General features: G+C 47.4%; 1 protein-coding gene across 2 annotated transcripts; it reads left to right on the top strand.

The window, feature by feature from the left end:
• Positions 1-2,132: 2,132 nt before the first annotated feature.
• Positions 2,133-18,342, top strand: RWDD3 (RWD domain containing 3). Of its 2 annotated transcripts, none has more exons than XM_068166242.1 (4): positions 2,133-2,412; positions 11,354-11,835; positions 14,901-15,016; positions 15,110-18,342. In XM_068166242.1, exons 1-4 carry the CDS (start codon positions 2,328-2,330, stop codon positions 15,222-15,224), a joined length of 798 nt encoding a protein of 265 aa, XP_068022343.1. In that variant the 5' UTR covers positions 2,133-2,327; the 3' UTR covers positions 15,225-18,342. The 2 variants fall into 2 exon arrangements, with proteins under 2 accessions (XP_068022343.1, XP_068022344.1); XM_068166243.1 differs by lacking the exon at positions 2,133-2,412 and adding an exon at positions 2,705-2,735.
• The last annotated feature ends 2,850 nt before the right edge of the window (positions 18,343-21,192 follow it).

Raw genomic sequence — 21,192 nt, 5'->3', positions numbered from 1 at the left:
AACAACAAGGTTCTCTGCAACCTCTCTGGGCAGCCTGCTCCAGGGCACTGTCACCCTCACTGTAAAGATTCTTCTTCTCACGTTGAGCTGAAACCTTCTATTTTCAAGTTTGTATCCATTGTTCCTTTACTGTGCACCAGCCACTGTGTCCCCTTCCACTTGACACTCACCACTCAGACACTGATAGACATTGATTAGATCCTCTCTCAGCCTTCTCCTCTCCAGACTAAACAGCCCCGGGGCTCTCAGTCTTTCTTCACAGGGGAGATGCTCGAGTCCCCTCACCATCCTTGTGGCTCTCCCTTGGGCTCTCTCCAGCAGGTCTCTGTCTCTCTTGAACTGGGGAGCCCCAAACTGGACACAGTATTGCAGGTGTGGTCTCAGCAGGGCAGAGCAGAGGGGGAGAAGAACCTCCCTAGCCCTGCTGGCCACGCTTTTCTTGTTGCACCCCAGGATCCCATTGGCTCTCTTGGCCACAAGGGCGTGTTCCTGTCCCATGCAGAACTTGCTGTCTGCCAGGACTCCAAGGTCTTTCTCCATGGAGCTGCTTAATGGGTGGTTTGCACTAGTTTTTAAACTCTTCTTTGTGGTCCTTTAATGCCTTCGAGACTACACGCTTTTAGGACCACTTACAGTTGCAGCAGCAGGGATGGCAGGGGGGCTGGCATGGAAATGATGGTAAAAAGATGTAGGAGGATGTTCCACACTGACATTTTTTCCCCAAATGTCTGCCTACTCCTCTATTATTCGCCACTCAGGTTAGCAGAAAATGGGTCTAAACACACAGCTTTATATATACTCAGTAGTGGTTGTTGATGCAACACCTAATTGATTTGGGCCACAATTCTACTAACAGGGGTTTTGCAAATAACAGGGGGAAGAAGGTTAGTCTTACCTGGGTATGAAAGGCTGCATTCTGTTTGCCTTCTCAGGCAAAGTGGAAAGTACTTGTACTGTCAGTGGTGTATTGATTTGTGACAGGATGCTGGATCTGGATTGATGTAGGCTGACTCTAAAAAGCAAGATTTTTTTCCCCCCCTATGTTGATGAGAAAGCAACCATTTGAAGAAGTGAATATGGCTTAATGTTATTTTATCCTGAATATGGCTTAATGTTATCAAACAGTGCAATGTGTGAAGAAATCGTAAGAAACCCAATGAAATAGGGAAAGTAAGATCTTGACTTCCAGCTTAATAACAATGGAATGTGAAGGCCAGATTGTAACTGCAGAAGTTCATTTCCAATTTAAATATTTAGCATTTCCACTGGGCTGCAAATACAAGAAAATTTATTACATTAAGATGGAATTTAGATCTTTTGACATGAAGCTGATATTTTCCCAGTGTGAAAAATACCAAGCTGACATTATACTGTCTCGTTTGATGACTTCCAAATGTCAGAGTGCAGTAACTTATTCATGGGGACCTCAATGCCTTTGATAGTGTCAATTTAAAAGACTTTTACATTGACTTTTTTTATTTAAACATGTAAAGTAGAATATGCAAAGCAAACGAGAAGGGGGGGGAAAGACCAGGGCCAAGAATGTTCGTAGTAATGGAAGGCGGCACTTTTAAGGCTAATTTCCACCAAAGCCTTCTGGCAGCTGCGTGGCCTCCCACTACCTGGCAGTCCCCCTGACAACTGCTGTCTTCTTTCCCCTCACCTTATTCCCCTCACCCGCAGCATTCCCGCGGTCCTTGTTATTTCAGCAGAATGTAGGGGATTAACAAAGTACCATGATACGCTCTCTTGAAAAAGCAAACCAGCCCTGCCTTTGTCATAATGGAAACTGCCGAGTGTTCTAGTGTGAGGTGTGTTCTAGAGCGCGGTGTCCCTGCCCATGGCAGGGGGGTTGGAACTAGATGATCCTTGTGGTCCCTTCCCACCCTGACTGATTCTGTGATTCTATTTCGGGACCACCTGGGAGCTGGCTGTAGACGACCCTGGTGGGATGGCCGTTCTGGGAAGCCTTTACATTGTAACGAGCTTGCATGAGCGCGTGTGGCAGCGTTTCGGCCGCCTGCTCAGCCGCGCAGGCCGTTCGTTCCCCTGGGTCAGAGCCGGCCGCGCCGAGCTGCCCGCCGCGCGCGGAGCGGTGCCGAGCGGGCCGCCGCGCGGAGCGGCCATTTTGTTCGGCACGGAGGGAGACAGGCCTCTGCCAGCGCGCGCCGCCGCTCGCTGCCCCACAGGCTGGCAGGCCCCTCGTCGCTCCGCAGGCCTGAACCCAGGGGCTGCGGCGGGCGAGGCCGCCGCACGGCTGGAAGAACCCCGCCGCCAGCAGTGCCCTCCTTGAGGCGCGGGCTGGGGTGGCGGCGGTGGCCGCGGCCATGTCGGAGCTAGCGCTGGAGGAGTTAACAGCTCTCGCCGCCATTTACTGCGAGCCGGACGCCTGCGAGGTTTTATCAGTGTCAGGTGAAGGTGGCCGCGTCCCTCCCAGGAGGGCTTACGGGTGGCCGCGCTGAGCAGTGCCTCTCCGAGCTGCCCAAACGAGGACCAGGGTGACGGCGCGCCAGCTGGGCAGCTTGGCGCTCGCCTGTAGCGCCGGCCCGGCCCGGCCCCGAGAGGAGGCGCTGCGGGCCCGCTCACGGCAGGCCCGGCGGGGCTGCTCTCGCTTGGTCGCTTGCTTTCCGCGGCAGCGCCCGTTTCGCCGCTAGCCCCTTTGTAGGGTACAGATTCTAGCGCGTCCCGTTCGTTTGTAATTAGCGAGCTTCTTCATTTAATGAGTTTGCAGCACGGTGAGCGCGGGGCGGCGGCGGGAGCGGGCTGCGTGCTGTTGAGGCGGAGAAGCAGGTGTGTGGCAAGGGCAGGTGTTTGCCCCGCGATACGGAATAGGGGCGCAGCCTTTGCTGTGCGTGAGAAGTCTTGGGTCATCTCTGCCCTGTTCTGGGGCTAAAGCAGTAATCTGGGCCGTAGGATCTTCACTAGTTTCAGCAGTATGTGTGTGGCTGCGGGTTTTACAGAACGCTAAGGCTAATCTTTCGTGTTTGCCGTGTGGCGATCATCTGTAGTGCTTGTGCTCATCGGCTGCTCGGTGCTGTAGGCTAGGAGCGTGGTGAGAGTAAGACACACTTACTCCGTGTTTCCTGCATCAGTGGTGGTGGCTGCTGCTCAAAACGTAATTTTCAGCAGTGTTTTTTATCAGCATGTGCTGTCACAGGGCTGTGAAGATGCCCCTTTAACGAGGGACAGTAAATCTCACTAGTGCCGGTGTACCACAGCAGTTACTAAGTTACCATCAGGCTTAAAGAAAGTGTCAGGCGGGATATGGGAGTCTGGTGTGTCTCTTCGCATCCAGAGCATGAGGAGACCTTAGTGACAACCCTCACGTGTGTTTGTTGGAGATAGACAAATAGACACATACAGAGAGAATGTGGTTCCACTCTGTACCACTTACTGTCTCTGGTGTGCTGGGAGCTTTTGTACTGCCCAGACCCCCAGCGGAGCAGTGGAGAGCAGGTGGTTTCCTGCTGGATGGACTGCAGTAAAGTGCTGGAGAATGCCATTACAATTTGATCTGATGGCTTTTCAGATTTTGTCTGCTGATATACTTGGTCCCAAAGATGTGAGACTGACAAGGAGTCACTTATTTTTAGTGCGAGGCACTGGAACAGGTTTCTCAGAGAGGTTGTGGAGCTTCCATACTTCATAGTTTCATAGTTTCATTCAGGGTTGGAAGGGACCACAAGGATCATCTAGGTCCAACCCCCCTGCCATGGGCAGGGACACCCCACACTAGATCAGGCTGGCCAGAGCCTCATCCAGCCTGGGCTTAAACACCTCCAGGGACGGGGCCTCAACCACCTCCCTGGACAACCCATTCCAGGGTTTCACCACTCTCATGGGGAAGAACTTCCTCCTCACATCCAGCCTTAATCTCCCCACCTCCAGCTTCATTCCATTCCCCCTAGTCCTATCACTACCTGAGATCCTGAGAAGTCCTTCCCCAGCCTTCCTGTAGCCCCCTTCAGATACTGGAAGGCCACAATGAGGTCACCTGGGAGCCTTCTCTTCTGCAGACTGAACAGCCCCAACTCCTTCAGTCTGTCCTCATAGGAGAGGTGCTCCAGCCCTCTGATCATCCTTGTGGCCCTTCTCTGGACATGCTCCAGCACCTCCAGATCCCTCTTGTAATAGGGGCTCCAGAACTGGAGGCAGTACTCCAGGTGGGGTCTCACCAGGGCTGAGTAGAGGGGGAGGATCACCTCCCTCGACCTGCTGGCCACACTTCTCCTGATGCAGCCCAGGATCTGATTGGCTTTGCGGGCTGCAAGTGCACACTGAGAGCTCCTGTTGAGCTTTTTGTCCACCAGCACCCCCAAGTCTCTCTCCTCAGGGCTGCTTTCCAGCCAGTCCCTGCCCAGCCTGGATTTGTGCCTGGGATCGCCTCCACCCAGATGCAGGACCCTGCCCTTGCTCTTATTGAACTTCATGAGGTTGGCTTGTGCCCACCTCTCCAGCCTGTCAAGGTCCCTCTGGATGGATCCCTTACCTCCAGCGTGTCTGCTGCACCACACAGCTTGGTGTCATCAGCAAACTTGCTGAGGGTGCACTGTGGCGTTGGCCACTGTCCATGGCACCGACAAAGATGTTGAACAAGACAGGTCCCAGGACTGATCCCTGAGGGACTCCGCTTGTCCCTGGTCTCCACTGGGACATGGAGCCATTGACAGCCACTCTTTGGGTGCGGCCATCAAGCCAGTATTGAATGTATTCTAAAGCCAACTGGATGTTGCACTCGATAGCCTGCTGCTATCAGTCACCCTTCTTGAGTGGGGAGCTTGGAGAAGGTGGCCTCTAGAGGTCCATGCCTACCTCGAGCATTCTGTAATGCTGTGACAACAACTTTGTACAGTTTTAAGTGGCCGCTACTGAGTGACTCACTTTAACTAAGGAGCTACTAGGAAATTGAGTAAACCTCAACCTTTTGTTTCAAAATAATTGCTGAAATAGTGAATGCACAGAAAAGCAAGTAGGTATTTGAAGGGAGGACTTCTTGTGCAGATAGCCTCAGAGGGATAAAGACGCTTGTTTCTGCGTGGAGCACAATTAACTGGGGCAATCTAAAAGTAGGATTGCTTTCTGCCTCAATCTGCTTGACACACCTCATGCTCCACTGTAGGCATTGGATTTGTTTGATTTGATATTTGGAATTGTTGCAGCTATGGGTTTTTTTTTTTTTTTCCTTAAAAAGTTTGAAAATGTTCTTTCAGGTGTAGTTTGATAATACAGTATCCAGTCTTAACAGGTGCTCATTGTAAAAGCTGTGAGGATAGCTGAACATTGCATGTGCATGGCTGTGCCTGTGGATCTGTGAGAGGAGGCACATCCTTCTCTGGCCTTCACATACAGAAAAATGGTTTTTATGTTCATAAATTAATAGAATAGTGAAAAGCTTAGAAACCTTCCTGGAACGTGAAGTGCCACAAGTGCACAAAGAGAAGGAGGCTCTTTTATTTGTGTTGATGTTGTGTGACCTACAGGGCCTTGAGCCAGCGTGTGTTCATAGTATCATAGTATCATTCAGGGTTGGAAGGGACCACAAGGATCATCTAGCTCCAACCCCCCTGCCATGGGCAGGGACACCCCACACTAGATCAGCCTGGCCAGAGCCTCATCCAGCCTGGTCTTAAACACCTCCAGGGCCAGGGCCTCGACCACCTCCCTGGACAACCCATTCCAGGGCTTCACCACTCTCATGGTGAAGAACTTCATGATGTTTGGATCATGCTTGTCTGGTTGATTTCAACTGTTTTCTGGTGAAAAGGAAAAGGTTATTTTCAGCCACGATTATTGGTAGCTTCCTTACTTTGGGAATTTACTTCTCTGTTGCATCAGAGCTACAAAATCCTTTAGTTTCTATCCAATTAACTTTTGTAGTATTAATCAGCTGACATCTCTTCAAACCATGTAAATTTGTCATTGTGCACAGAAATAACTTCCACCAAGACTGTCATGTTGTGCTCTCTCTAATACATTAAGAGTAATTTGTGTGTGTAGATCCACAGGATCAAAAAGGAGGCCGCTGGGGATTTATGGTTTCAAGGAATGTAAGAAAATGCTTTTCTAAGTTCCTGGTGAGCTGAAAACTTTGGCTTTCTGGAATCTAGCAATAAAGTGCTCAGGATGTAAAGTATATTTTTATCAAAACCAATGTGTTGATGAATTTAAATAAACTAATTACAGCATTTCTTATTTTTTTTCCCCATGTTATGTGTCTATTTGCAAAGATTAGTGTTACAGATAGAAATCCATAATTGACTTGTTAATCTGTTCTCTTCTGGTTCGTGCAAGCTTTCTGTGGAAATGTGTTTGTGTCTTCTGAGCATTTGCATTAGTAGGTGCCATTTTCTGAATTTAAAAATAGACTGCATGTGTTGCATAAAATGCCTTGGGGCAGGAGAGGAGGGGGATATCTGTCTGCTTGAAAAAAAATATCTGAAGTATGCTAGAGCCAAATATACTGATAAGCATGCAGATATTGGGGGAAAATGAATTTAAATGTATTGAGTTTAGCCTTATTAGCACATTAAAAGCCAGCAGAATGGTCACACCCAACGTTTTATTTCAGGAGTAGTCACAGTTTTGCTGTGGAGACCACTCGGACCTTTCAGCGTGTGCAAACAAAGGAAGTCTTTCTTTAGAGCCTCCTACACAGGGTGACAGTGGTGTGGCCTTTGTTCTGACCGCTGTCTGCAGCGCTGGTGCAGAAAATGGTCACTGCAGTGTTTAAACGTTAGATGCTGTAGCCCCCCAGATGTTTTTGAACCGACTCTGCTTGTTAAAAGTAAGACTGAAGCCGATGGAAGTGAGCGTGGCCGGGCTTTTCATGATGGTGCTGGGTAACGCACCTCGGGATGCAAGGCGGCGCTGCTACCTTCCGATTAGTTCATCACAGGGGGAGGTGGGAGATTGTCACAGGCTTGAGAACGTGATCCCTGCAGCCTTGCCAAAGGGGCAAGGTTGGCCTAGCTGTTTATTCCTCAGTTACCCCTGAGTTGGTGAGATCTGTTCTGACAAGCTAATGAAAAAATCCTGGGAGGATTATCGGAAGGATAATGTGGGTTTCTGTCCCTGTAATTAAGCCGGCGATAGAGTAGTGTTCTTCAGCTCGTTGATAGGCTGTGCTTTGTAAGATTTCTTATGGCAACACAATTTAAAATAAAGTGAATCATGGGCAGGAACATAATAGTGTCAATATCATCCACCCAAATGCAGCTGGCCTGCAGCTGGCTGCATGCCTCTGGTACTGCCCTGTGTAAGGGGCAGCTGGAAGGAGGTGGGTTGGCAGGTACAGCCTGTGTGCAGTGTGATGCTCACATTTGCTGGAGATCCTCTGTGGTAACCAAGAGCCTTGCTGGGCGTCCCAGAAGGTACAGTGCAGGCTCTTCATGTGTACTTTCGTGTACCAAGCCTAATGTAATGGCAGAGGAGCTGTTGTTGCTGGTGCTCAATGAGAAATGTTTGTCAGGGTAGCAGAAGACAGAGATAGGAATATGGAGGCTTGGGGTCCTGCATAGCTACTGCCAATGGGCGAGGCCCCCATGCTGGATACTGTGGATGCTGGAGTCTCTTCCAAGGCTGGTTCATTGCTGGGAGATAAACTTGGCTTAAAATTGGTCTGAGACTTTACACAGGGTCTTAAAGATAGGCAAACAACTCCTGTTGGCAGAGAATGAGACTTTAGTACATAGTGCCTGTAGCTATGTGTGTCATTTAATTTAATTCACTAGATTTGAATACTCTATTTTCAGTACTGGATTTGACTCTGTTTAGTTAGGGATGGTTTGTGTATGTTTGGAGGCTTCTTTATAGTAATGCTTTATTATAGCATTCTTTATAGTAATGCTACAGTTTGAATATTTGGGTTAGAGGGTTTGCTTGTTTTATTTTGTGACTGCTCTGACCTAGAGAGTTCTTTGTATAACCCAGGAAAGATGTTTGGAAACAAGCCCTTGGCTAAGCTCTCTAAAGTCTGTCCGAGTCACTTTTAGGTTCTTTAACTTACTTAGCAGGGTTCAAATATAAAATCATAGAGAGCACTGAGGTTGGTTAGCAGCATCAGCAATACTAATCAAACATAATTCAACAGACTGTCATGTAAAGGAAGGTAAGATAAGGTATGGGGAGAAGAAGGCAAATCACTTCAAAAGAGCTCCTCTGAAACTCAGCTGTACTCTAATCTGCCTTTCAAATCTGGCATCTCCTGCCCTCATCGAATGAATTAACCTGACATCTTAGCAGTTTTTGAAAGAAAAGGAGTGAAGCGTTTAGAATGCATCAAAGAGGTGAAGCAGAGAACATCTGAAGAAGATCTTTTATCTGATACCCCCTTTCTTCATGGCAGAAGAGCAAAAGTAGGTTAGGTCTTTGTCCTCACTTTCCACTTCATGAAGTTTTGTATTGTTGTGCTGTGAAATCTGTTTCAGTCGAGAAGGTTTTAGTGCAGGAATTACTGTACATAGGTTTCATATTCAGTCCCTGATTATGTGATGCATCAGGAAGATGTGGTCTTTTGCCCTCCCTGCTGTATGCTGTAGGTATGCTTTTCACTCTGAAGAGTTCTGTTCTGAAGTAGACCGAAAGCAGGTCCTGAGTAGCTATATGCACACATGCACGTACATTTATATGAGTGTGTGCATATATGTGTGTGTGTGTGTGTGTGTGGATAGGGATGTATGCAGTATCCCAGGTCAAGTGTATGGCAGGGATTCTCTCCTTATGTCAGTCCAACTGTTGTGGAGAAGCTGGCAGAAGAGAATTGAGTGTAGTTCCTCTGGAAGTTCCAGGGGACAGAGAATCTGTGTTTTTTCTTTCTAAGTCTCTTCAGCGTGCAGCTGCTTTTGAATGGCTGTCTCAAAAAAATGCTCAGTACAAGTCTGCTAGCCTTGTGCTGATAGTTTCATAGTTTCATAGTTTCATTCAGGGTTGGAAGGGACCACAAGGATCATCTAGTTCCAACCCCCCTGCCATGGGCAGGGACACCCCACACTACATCAGGCTGGACAGAGCCTCATCCAGCCTGCTCTTAAACACCCCCAGGGACGGGGCCTCGACCACCTCCCTGGACAACCCATTCCAGGGTTTCACCACTCTCATGGTGAAGAACCTCCTCCTCACATCCAGCCTGAATCTCCCCACCTCCAGCTTCATTCCATTCCCCCTAGTCCTATCACTACCTGATATCCTGAGAAGTCCTTCCCCTGCCTTCCTGTAGGCCCCCTTCAGATACTGGAAGGCGACAATTAGGTCACCTCGGAGCCTTCTCTTCTGCAGACTGTACAGCCCCAACTCCTTCAGTCTGTCCTCACAGGAGAGGTGCTCCAGCCCTCTGATCATCCTCGTGGCCCTTCTCTGGACACGTTCCAGCACCTCCAGATCCCTCTTGTAATAGGGGCTCCAGAACTGGAGGCAGTACTCCAGGTGGGGTCTCACCAGGGCTGAGTAGAGGGGGAGGATCACCTCCCTCGACCTGCTAGCCACACTTCTCCTGATGCAGCCCAGGATCTGATTGGCTTTGCGGGCTGCAAGTGCACACTGAGAGCTCATGTTGAGCTTTTTGTCCACCAGCACCCCCAAGTCTCTCTCCTCAGGGCTATCCTCCAGCCAGTCACTGCCTAGCCTGTATTTGTGCCTGGGATTGCCTCGACCCAGATGCAGGACCCTGCACTTGCTCTTATTGAACTTCATGAGGTTGGCCTGTGCCCACCTCTCCAGCCTGTCAAGGTCCCTCTGGATGGCCTCCCTTCCCTCCAGCGTGTCTGCTGCACCACACAGCTTGGTGTCATCAGCAAACTTGCTGAGGGTGCACTCAATGCCACTGTCCATGTCCCCCACAAAGATGTTGAATAAGATAGGTCCCAGGACTGATCCCTGAGGGACTCCACTTGTCACTGGCCTCCACTGGGACATGGAGCCATTGACAGCCACTCTCTGGGTGCGGCCATCAAGCCAGTTCCTTATCCATCTAGTGGTCCACCAATCAAACCCATGTGTCACCAGTTTGGAGACCAGGATGTGGTGCGGGACAGTGTCGAAGGCTTTGCTCAGGTCCAGGTAAACAACATCAGTTGCTCGCCCCTCATCTATTAATTTTGTCACCTGCTCATAGAAGGCCACCAGGTTGGTCAGGCAGGATTTGCCCTTGGCAAAGCCATGCTGACTGTTCCCAATCACCTCTTCACTATTCTTTTGAGCGAGTAGTGACTCCAGGAGGATCTGTTCCATGATCTTTCCAGGCACAGAGGTGAGACTGACTGGCCTGTAGTTCCCTGGTTCCTCCTTCTTGCCCTTTTTGAAGATGGGGGCAATGTTTCCCCTTTTCCAGTCTGTGGGGACTTCACCAGACTGCCAGGACTTTTGAAATATAATAGAGAGGGGTTTAGCAACCTCATCTGCCAGTTCTCTCAGCACCCGTGGGTGTAACCCGTCGGGTCCCATGGACTTGAACACTTTCAGGTTCTTCAGATGATCACGAACCTGATCTGCACTTACAATGGGCAGTTCTTCCTCCCCGTCCCTGGCATTGTCTTCCATAACATCAGGAGTGTGGCTAGAGGCCCTTGCAGTGAAGACTGAGGTAAAGAAGTTATTAAGTACCTCAGCCTTTTCCTCATCACAGGTGACCATGTCACCATTTTCTTTTCTGAGGGGGCCCACACCTTCCCTAGTCTTCTTCTTCCCATTAATATACCTGTAAAAGTTCTTAGTATTCCCTTTAATCTCCCTGGCTAGATTCAACTCAAACTCTGCTTTGGCTTTCCTGACCAGGACTCTTGCTGCTCGGGCAGCTTCCTTGTATTCCCCCTGTTCTACCTGTCCTTCCCTCCACTTCCTGTAGAGTTTCCTTTTAAGTAATAGTGTGTCCAGTACCTCCTTGCCCATCCAGGCAGGCCTCCTAGCATTCTTACCTGCTTTTCTCTTTGTTGGTACACAGAGCTCCTGGACACAGAGGAGGTGGTCCTAGTGATGTTAGAACTCTTGCAGCTTTCTCTAGGAGCAGTGCCAGGGCAGTGCTGAGTCCAAGGCCCTATTTTCAGCTTTCCTTGCTGCTGCTATGGAGCTGGAGAAGCTGACTTAGGTGTTCCTAAGAGGGATGATGCTTTTAGAATGTGTTAATAACTTTCCTTCTGCTATGATGTGGAAATGCTTCATTTTAACATTCTCTGCAAGTATAGCTTGAGTCATTGGTTGCAATCCCATACTGTGCAGAACCTCCCCACCCCATCCTTATTTATATGGCATGATAGTTATTTGATATGAACTGGTAAAGCAAATACCAGGACTTAATGCTATATATATATGTATTTCAACTTACTGCAAACTATTAATGTTTGTTTTTTTGGATACTTTCCAGAGACACATGGAGTCACATTTAGAATTCAAATCAATGTGAAAGAACCAGACACAGATGTACTTCTGAAGCTGTTATTTCATTTACCAGTCAATTATCCATCAACTCTACCAGAGATTTCTGTTAATTCAGACCGGCTTACAAGGGCCCAGTGCATGGATGTGAAAGAGAAATTACTTGAACAAGCAAAGGTTCATCTTTCGGAGCCGATGGTGCATGATCTGATTCTTTGGCTACAGCAGCATCTTAAGGATGTCATTAAGCAATCAGCAACAGTTTCCAATGAAAAAACTACTTTGTCAAAGGGAAGGAGTACAGAGGATGGCATCTGGATGCTCCTTTTGCATTTAGATCACATGAGGGCCAAGACAAATTACGTCAAAACTGTGGAAAAATGGGCTTCGGATCTAGGGCTGACTGGAAGACTGATGTTCATGGGCAAGACAATATTGATTCTTCTTCAGGGTGACAGGAAAAACATTAAGGTGCAGGAACAATGAATGTTGACTAGTTCTATTGATTTAGCGCTGAAACCTATGGATCTGAATATTTCATGTGTGTTTTTCCAAGGTTAACAATTTTGGGAGCAGATTGATCATTAGAAGGGTAAAAAGGCCCAACAACTTCATTGTGTTTTTAAGAAAAGCAATGAGAAAGAAACCACTGATAACCTGTAGCCCTGTGGCCTGTATTACACCACTGTGTAGAATCCTTGAACACAGGTTGGAAGGGACCTCAAGGATCATCTGGTCACAGTATCACAGTATCACAGTATAACTTAGGTTGGAAAGGACCTCGAGGATCATCGAGTCCAACCTATCAACACAGACCCCATGACTAGACCATGGCACCAAGTGCCACGTCCAATCTCCTCTTGAATGCCTCCAGGGATGGTGACTCCACCACCTCCCTGGGGAACCCGTTCCAATGACGAATGACTCGCTCGGTGAAGAACTTCCTCCTCACCTCGAGTCTAAACCTCCCCTGGCGCAGCTTGAGACTGTGTCCCCTTGTTCTGGTGCTGGTTGCCTGGGAGAAGAGACCAACCCCTTCCTGGCCACAACCACCCCTCAGGTAGTTGTAGAGGGCAACCTTTCTTGGGATAAGCACAGTCATAATTTCTCCCCAAACCTCTCTATCCTCATATGTAAGGATGTTGTTTCCTACTGAAGGGGTTGGGAAAAGCCAATGAAGGATGAAACCAAAGGGCTGTCCACCTCCAATCTCTCAGTGAGGCACTGAAGGAGAGCGTGGCTGCCTTCACCTCCTGCCTCCTGCTCAGGAGTGCAGCCAAAAAAGCGTGGGATGAGGATTGAGAAGTTGGTGCATGTGAGTGGGGGAAAAAATACCCATAACCCAAAACTCTTAAAAAAAAATTAAATTACAAATCCAAAACCTGCAGACTTTTGCACAAAGCAGTGGTGGTTAATTGCAATTCTGAACCTCTCTATTGCAGCCCACAACAGGCTGCCAAGAAGGGATCTCACCTATCAAACCACTGGGAGTTGGCTGATGAAGTGTAAGCCGTGAGCCTGCCCCATTTCCCCCATCACACACACACATCTCGAATGCTGTAACCACTAATTTTTTGTAGTCCCAGCTTTCCAGCATGCAAAAAACAAACAAAAAAGCTGCCTGTGTTCAGGCTTCCCCTGTTCCTGTTAAGGGGCATGACTAGAAAAAATAATAATAAAAAAATAGTTATGCCCCTGCCACAAGTAGAGTGCAAAAACCAGCCTGTTTTTAGGTACCCACACACACACGTGTGTGTGTGCAGGTATATATATGTATTAAATAAATAAATAAAAATAAAACATGAACAAAAATGTCCCTTACAGCTTTTTTTTTTTTTTGCAGCCAGACAGGGATTTCTGCATCCTGGCCAGCTCTCTGACCAGCTCCACAGGACCTGTGTGACTGCAAAACACATCTAGCTCAGCCCGTCCACCTGCGACAACGCAGGCACTCAAACCCCCTCCCCATAATCTCCACTTTCTTCCAAGGCAGAGGAAAGGGGAGATGCAGTAGCAGCACAGCACCTCAACCCCAGGGATCAGTGCTGGGCCCCATCCTCTTTAACATCTTTATTGATGATCTGGATGAGGGCATTGAGTCTATCATCAGTAAATTTGCTGATGACACCAAGCTGGGGACAGGAGTTGATCTGCTAGAGGGTAGAGAGGCTCTGCAGAGGGACCTCGACAGGCTGGACAGATGGGGAGAGTCCAACGGCATGAGACTGAACACATCCAAGTGCCAGGTTCTGCACATTGGCCACAACAACCCCGTGCAGAGCTACAGGCTGGGGTCAGAGTGGCTGGAGAGCAGCCAGGCAGAGAGGGACCTGGGGGTACTGGTTGATGGTAGGATGAACATGAGCCTGCAGTGTGCCCAGGTGGCCAAGAGGGCCAATGGCATCCTGGCCTGCATCAGGAACAGTGTGGCCAGCAGCAGCAGGGAGGTCATTCTGCCCCTGTACACTGCACTGGTTAGGCCACACCTTGAGTCCTGTGTCCAATTCTGGGCCCCTCAGTTTAGGAAGGATGTTGACTTGCTGGAACGAGTCCAGAGAAGGGCAACGAAGTTGGTGAGGGGCTTGGAACACAAGCCCAATGAGGAGAGACTGAGGGAGCTGGGGCTGCTTAGCCTGGAGAGGAGGAGACTCAGGGGTGACCTTATTGCTCTCTACAACTACCTGAAGGGGGGTTGTAAACAGGCAGAGGTTGGTCTCTTCTCCCAGGCAGCCAGCACCAGAACAAGAGGACACAGTCTGAGGCTGCGCCAGGGGAAGTTCAGGCTGGAGGTCAGGAGGAAGTTTTACACAGAGAGAGTGATTGCCCATTGGAATGGACTGCCCAGGGAGGTGGTGGAGTCGCCGTCACTGGAGGTGTTCAGGAGGAGACTTGACAGGGTGCTTGGTTACATGGGTTAGTTGATTAGGTGGTGTTGGATGATAGGTTGGACGCGATGATCTTGAAGGTCTCTTCCAACCTGGTTTATTCTATTCTATTCTAACCCTTGGTCAGTCTCCCCATAGAAATCAACACGCGCCTCTCCAAGCATCTCTGGATGCTCCCCAAGATGAAAGCATCACCAAAGCCACCACCAGTGTGGCTCTCCTGTGTATTTCCTGACTGTGGTATGCCAAGGTTCAATCTCCCTGTATTTCTCAAAGGGCCCCAAACCCAGAAAATTTGTGATGAGAAAAGAATCTCAGACACCTTTCTAGGTCACCACTAACTGTTTCTATCCTTAACTTAGCTGAGATGGTGCTCCCAGCGCATGCCTGGGCTTGGAAAGTCTTGTTTGTACTTAGGAACTCCCACTGCATTGGAGAGGTTTTTGTGGTGATACTGGAGGAGAATGTTTTGATGAATAGAAACTGTCATGTACTCGTTGGGATGTGCACCTGCAAAGTTCGATTGCTGTGTTCTGAAAAACAGTCTGTGTGTTTTGTATAGATTTTTGCATCTCACTAAACTTCAAAGATCCTGGATGACATTTAATGTTTTGTTCCTTTTTTTTTGTTTTTGTTTTTGGTGTCATTTAGGAGTACTTGATTCTTCAGAAAACTTCTAAGGTAGATGTGGACTCAAGTGGAAAGAAATGCAAAGAGAAAATGATCAGTGTACTGTGTGAGACAAAAGTACAGGCACAGCATAAAAGGTATAATTTAGTTGTGGATAGGAAAGTAACAGAATTGATAATTACACTCTGACAAATCTAAGCATATTCATGAGTTTCCCTTTTACAATGTAGGTTTCAGATGTTTGAAGTCAAAGAATACTCAACACTGGATCAGCTACAAAAGGAATTTGAAACTGCAGGACTTACAACCCTTTTCTCTGAGTTTGTGCCTCCTCTGTTAAAGTAGAGCTACAAGAAAAACCCTGGATGGACCCTTTGACCAAAGCAGATGCTGACAGAAGAGAAAAAGACTAGTCTGGCAGACAATATTAAAGCTTTTCTGCAATGAATGCCAGAAGTAGCCATCCTCCTGCAAGAAGGAGAAAGCAATTCACAAATGAGGAACTGATAATCTTTGGACATTGGTGTATCAATAAATTGTAATTGTGGTAATTGCATGGCAAGCATAAGAGATCTTGTGTTTGGACTCTGTTTTGCAATCCCTGTTTTCCACTATTGTGGTTTTTATCCCTCATGGTAGTATTTTTTGGTAATGGCCTGCTGAAAAGCATCATTAATTTGGCTTTGGAAGCTTAATATGAGGATATTTTTATCAGGAGCATAGAAAATGTAGGTCTGGATATGTGAGGACAGCATATACTTAACAGCCCTTAGGTTCTCGTTTACTGGCTTTCCTTTCTCCATTTATCGGACTACAAGTGCCAGATTGTTGGTTTAAAGAAAAGTTCACCTCACTTGGGGCCTGGAATAACTTGTGTGTGTCTTTTTGAATGTTAGTTTTTGTGCTAAAATTTATTGAAAGCACTCAAATGGAGAAGTTAAGTTAATTAAGAAGGTAAAGATAAAAATCAATTGTAATATTTGATAGTTTGCAGACTCCTTTTTGCACTTCAGTTGGTTTCACTGCTGTGCATCTTTAGATCCCTCAATTCAATTAAACTGTCAGAGCAGAATGTAGACAGACTTCAGTCTTCTGGCTCTCAGGACTTTTGCCAAGTTCTCTGTCATCAGAGAAGCTGGGAAGTCCTACCTCCCTATTAAAATTCCCCTACCTTTACCATTCATTTATTTATTGGTTAAGTGGCCTTAGGCAGCTTACAAATGTTTCCACCACTGGTCTGTGTTTCAGTGTAATATTACAAATTATCATTTTGGCAAGTTAAGTTGTGCAAGATCTGTTTGCCTGGGGAGAATTTGATACGTATTCATTATAATTATTAATGTCCTTTGATTTCTGTTTTGCCTGGAATCATTCTCTAGCAAGACTAGATAAATTGTCTGGCAGTAAGAATTGTGAAGTCAGGAGTTCCTCGGGTGCTAGCAATGCCATTTCACTTGGTTTTGAGCACGTCGCTGAACACGTGCTGTACTGCTCTCCAAAACTCACTCCCAGAAGCCAAATGTCTCATGTTCTTTGTTAACCAAATAGATTGGACCAATCCAGTGCAAATTAATTTCTCTCTATTATACTGGGGGTAGACTGGCACAATTTGGTTCCCATAGTATGGTTTGGCAAATGGTAATTCAAGACATTTTGATTTCCAGTGTCATACTCAGACCATGAGATCATGCCTCTTTCTTTCTGCATACTAGAAAAGCAATTGCCTGATTAAGCTTTGTAGGTTTTACTGTTTGAGCTATCAAATGTATAAAGGGTTGTAGACTCTTTGAAGGTTGGTTGTTTTCCTAAAAGGGAGTGTCTCAAAGTGTGTATGGTGCATGCTATTCTATGCACTAAGATTTATTTAATGAGAGAGTAGCAAAAACTCTTCTTAATGAGTTTTTCATGGTTAACATCAGGCCCAGCAAAAACCAAACTGCCTAAAAGAGATTTCATAGATCTATTCTATGTTATTTTGAGTGGCTTCCTGAGAGAAAGGCAGTCTGATTTGCTATCATTTCAAGTGCAGGCAGAGATTAATTTTTGCTTTTAAAAAGAAGAATATAACAGAATATTTAAAAATATTAAAATAACATGTATGTTAAAGGACAGTCTTCAGAACTGAGGTATTCTGAGTTAAAATATGGTGAGAAAGTGTGTGTCAGATGGAAAGCTGCTCCATGGAGAAAGACCTTGGAGTCCTGGCAGACAGCAAGTTGTCCATGGGATAGCAATGTGCCCTTGTGGCCAAGAAAGCCAATGGGATCTTGGGGTACATCCAGAAAAGAGTGGCCAGCAGGGCTAGGGAGGTTCTTCTCCCCCTCTGCTCTGCCCTGCTGAGACCACACCTGCAATGCTGTGTCCAGTTTGGTGCTCCCCAGTTCAAGAGAGAGAAAGACCTGCTGGAGAGAGTCCAACAGAGAGCCACGAGGATCACAGAATCTTAGAATTGTTAGGGTTGGAAGGGACCTCAAGGATTATCCTGTTCCAACCCCCCTGCCATGGGCAGGGACACCTCACACGAGATCAGGTTGCTGACAGCCACATCCAGCCTGGCCTTAAAAACCTCCAGGGATAAAGCTTCCACCACCTCCCTGGGCTATCTGTTCCAGTGTCTCACCACCCTCATGGGGAAGAACTTCTTCCTGACATCCAATCTGAATCCACCCATTTCTAGTTTTGCTTTCTTTCTTTTCTGTACTGATTGTCCAAGCCATTATTTATAGCATTATTATTCATATTTAAGGAGTTTTATTATCCCCTCTTGGAAAGAAAGCTTTGTGAGCAGCACGTGCTGTGAAGCTGCCTACCACTCAGGAGGAGGCTATGACTGCAGTGGAAGGAATGTGAAGTTCCAGAGGAGGGAGACACTTTCAATGGGAAACATCCTTAGTATTGGGAATTCCCCATCTTTTTTAACTTCTTGAGTCTCGTGAGGATTACAACCCTTGCAGACATGAAGCTAATCAACTAAAAACATTGAAAGCAGATTTCACTGTTGCAAATAAGGCTAATTTTCGTAGTTTTGTCGTTCTTTCTCCTTTTCCTATAAGACCACTTCTCTCATTCCTGCGTGGAGAGCACTGGGATTAGGGTAAATTATGCACAGAATTACAGTAATGAGCCTAAGGAAGCTTCCTTGTGGGAAAATACGTTGTTTACGTTGTTTCTTCTGAAAAGAGTTTCATAAACCCTACGGATGGCTGATTTTCACAGTATCACAGTATCACAGTATAACTTAGGTTGGAAAGGACCTCGAGGATCATCGAGTCCAACCTATCAACACAGACCCCATGACTAGACCATGGCACCAAGTGCCATGTCCAATCCCCTCTTGAACACCTTCAGGGACGGGGACTCCACCACCTCCCTGGGCATCCCGTTCCAATGACGAATGACTTGCTTGGTGAAGAACTTCCTCCTCACCTCGAGTCTAAACCTCCCCTGGCGCAGCTTGAGACTGTGTCCTCTTGTTCTGGTGCTGGTTACCTGGGAGAAGAGACCAACCCCCTTCCGCCCACAACCACCGCTCAGGTAGTTGTAGAGGGCAATGAGGTCACCCCTGAGCCTCCTCTTCTCCAGGCTAAACAATCCCAGCTTCCTCAGCCTCTCCTCATAGGGCTTGTGTTCAAGTCCTCTCCCCAGCCTTGTTGCCCTTCTCTGGACACCTTCAAGTGTCTCGATGTCCTTCTTAAACTGAGGGGCCCAGAACTGGACACAGTACTCAAGGTGTGGCCTAACCAATCCAGAGTACAGGGGCACAATGACTTCCCTGCTCCTGCTGGCCACACTATTCCTGATGCAGGCCAGGATGCCATTGTCCCTCTTGGCCACCTGGGCACACTGCTGGCTCATATTCAGGTGGCTGTCGATCAGCACCCCCAGGTCCCTCTCTGTTTGGGAGCTCTCCAGCCACTCCAACCCCAGCCTATAACTCTGCATGGGATTGCTGTAGCCAAAGTGCAACACTCGGCACTTGGACTTGTTGAATGCCATCCCATTGGACTCTGCCCATCTGTCCAGTTGGTCGAGGTCCCTCTGCAGAGCCTTTCTACCCTCTAACTGACTAACATCTGCCCCTAACTTGGTGTCATCTGCAAACTTGCTGATGACTGACTCAACCCCCTCATCCAGATCATCGATGAAGATGTTGAAGAGCACAGGGCCCAGCACTGATCCCTGGGGACACCACTGGTGACTGGCCACCAGCTGGATGTGGCACTGTTCACTACCACTCTCTGGGCCCGGCCCTCCAGCCAATTCCTAACCCAGCACAGAGTGTAGTGGTCCAAGCCACAAGCTGACAGCTTAGCCAGCAGTTTGCTGTGGGGGACAGTGTCAAAGGCCTTGCTGAAGTCCAGGTAGACCACATCCACAGGCCTCCCCACATCCACCAGACAGGTCACCTGATCATAGAAGGAGATCAGGTTGGAGAGGCAGGACCTGCCCTTCCTAAACCTAGTGTCCTTTGGTTTTGTTGGTTTTTTTTTACATCTTTTGTCTCTGAAAATCCATAATCACATTGTAGTTCATTTGAGGCTAGATGCTGCAGTGTTGTGGTGGTGAGAGAAAGTTCAGTTCTCCCCCCCCCCCCATACAAAGAAACCATGGCTAACTCAGTCGGAGAAGCAAAAATGGATTAAAGCTGTATTTACAAGCAGGATGACATGCAGATGAATATATACACAATATACAGTATTTACAATAGATACAAAAACATACAGCAAAGAATGTAACACAGAAAACCTTCCCTCCTCCAGAGAGGAGGGTCCCCACAATCCCCTTTCTCCCCCTTCCTCCCTGTTTTCTCAAGAAGGGTTAGAGAGAGAAAAGGTAATTATTAAGGAGGATATTCTGTTAGCTCAAAGCGTATGCAAGAATTAGTTTCTTGTCTGGTTAGCTCAGTTAGTTCAAGGTCAGCGGAAAGACAGCAGCTGCTCCTGCAGACTGGAACAGAGAGAACTGACTGAGAGTCAAACTAAACTAAAATTTAAAGTTGCATTCTACCAATCTACCAATGAAATTTGTATAGCATATCTTTGTTTTCCTTTTCACGCCAAAACATTCAGCCAGAGTGTTCCAGCAACTGTCCCTTTCTTAAAGGCACAGCCTAAAACAGTCACAAGTGTTGCAGACACTGTGTTTCCACCAGAGTTTGAGGCTGGCATTGCTTACGTTGTGCAACTGTGAAATTGCTGGACCCGACTTGCTTTTATCCCACAGCAGCATTAAGTTTTCTCATCCTGTCTGTCTGTGCATAGCACATGCAACACTGACAACGCTCTCTTCTGCCTTTGTATTTTTATCTATACCTTATGTTACCTTCTGCCAGAGTTAGGATAGCTTATTTGCTGTAGTGGTTTGAGCCTTAACTGGGAACAAGAGGACACAGTCTCAGGCTGTGCCAGGGGAGGTTCAGGTTGGATGTTAGGAAGAAGTTCTATACAGAAAGAGTGATTGCGCTATGGAATGGGCTGCCCGGGGAGGTGGTGGAGTGGCCGTCATTGAAGGTGTTCAGGAGACTTGATGGGGTGCTTGGTGCCATGGGTTAGCTGTTTGGGTGGGTTGGATTGGTTGATGGGTTGGACGCGATGATCTTGAAGGTCTCTTCCAACCTGGTTTGGTTTATTCTAATAATAAAGGTTTAAAAGCCCAGATGGGGGAAAGGCTGAGAATCTCTCCCCCACTCCCCCCCTCCTCCCTCCAAACAGAGAGGGAAAAAAAAAGGGTAAGGAGCAAATCCACTAAACAATAATCTGGAGTTGGCTTGGAAGTAGAGAGGTGAAGAATTTTCTTTAAACAATATATATATATATATATATAACAATAACAGGAAAAGTTCACAAGGGCAAGGAACAAGGATGGATGGGAGTGGGACAGAAAAGAATAATACAAAACCAGTCTTTCTCTGAGGAGGCGCGGAGGCAGCAGGGAGAAGGATCAGGTCTGGCCACGTGGCTGAGGAGCAGGAGGGCAGCTGCAGTAGCTCTCATCCAGCAGAGGCAGGAGCCAAAAGGAGATCCAACAGCTATGATGTCCTGCTTTTTATACCCTAGCTGGGCAGGGAGGGGGGAGTGGAGCAGACTCAGCTTCCCAGGGGAAAACGCCCTGCAGGGAGGGTAAAGTACCCGCAAGCCCTCCACCCTGCTTTGTTTTTTGTTTTCAGAAAAGAGTGTTAACCCACCACACTTGCTTAATTATAGACAGAAATGGAGCTTGAAATGCAAATATGCTAACAGCATTTTGCACTTGTTGTTAGGATAGAATAGAATAAACCAATTTGGAAGAGACCTTCAAGATCATCACCTCCAAC

The sequence above is a fragment of the Melanerpes formicivorus genome, unplaced genomic scaffold, assembly GCF_026170545.1.
Source record: "Melanerpes formicivorus ecotype bairdi unplaced genomic scaffold, bMelFor1.0.p_v2 SCAF_99, whole genome shotgun sequence".
Lineage (NCBI taxonomy): Eukaryota > Metazoa > Chordata > Aves > Piciformes > Picidae > Melanerpes > Melanerpes formicivorus.
Note: the sequence above shows the minus strand (reverse complement) of the source record. Positions and strands in the feature narration are given on the sequence as shown.

Coding starts and splice junctions, on each gene's coding strand:
- RWDD3 (XM_068166242.1), top strand. CDS start 2,328: ATGTCGGAGCTAGCGCTGGAGGAGTTAACAGCTCTCGCCGCCATTTAC. Junction 2,413..11,353: donor CGAGGTTTTATCAGTGTCAG/GTGAAGGTGGCC, acceptor GATACTTTCCAG/AGACACATGGAGTCACATTT. Junction 11,836..14,900: donor GTGACAGGAAAAACATTAAG/GTGCAGGAACAA, acceptor GGTGTCATTTAG/GAGTACTTGATTCTTCAGAA.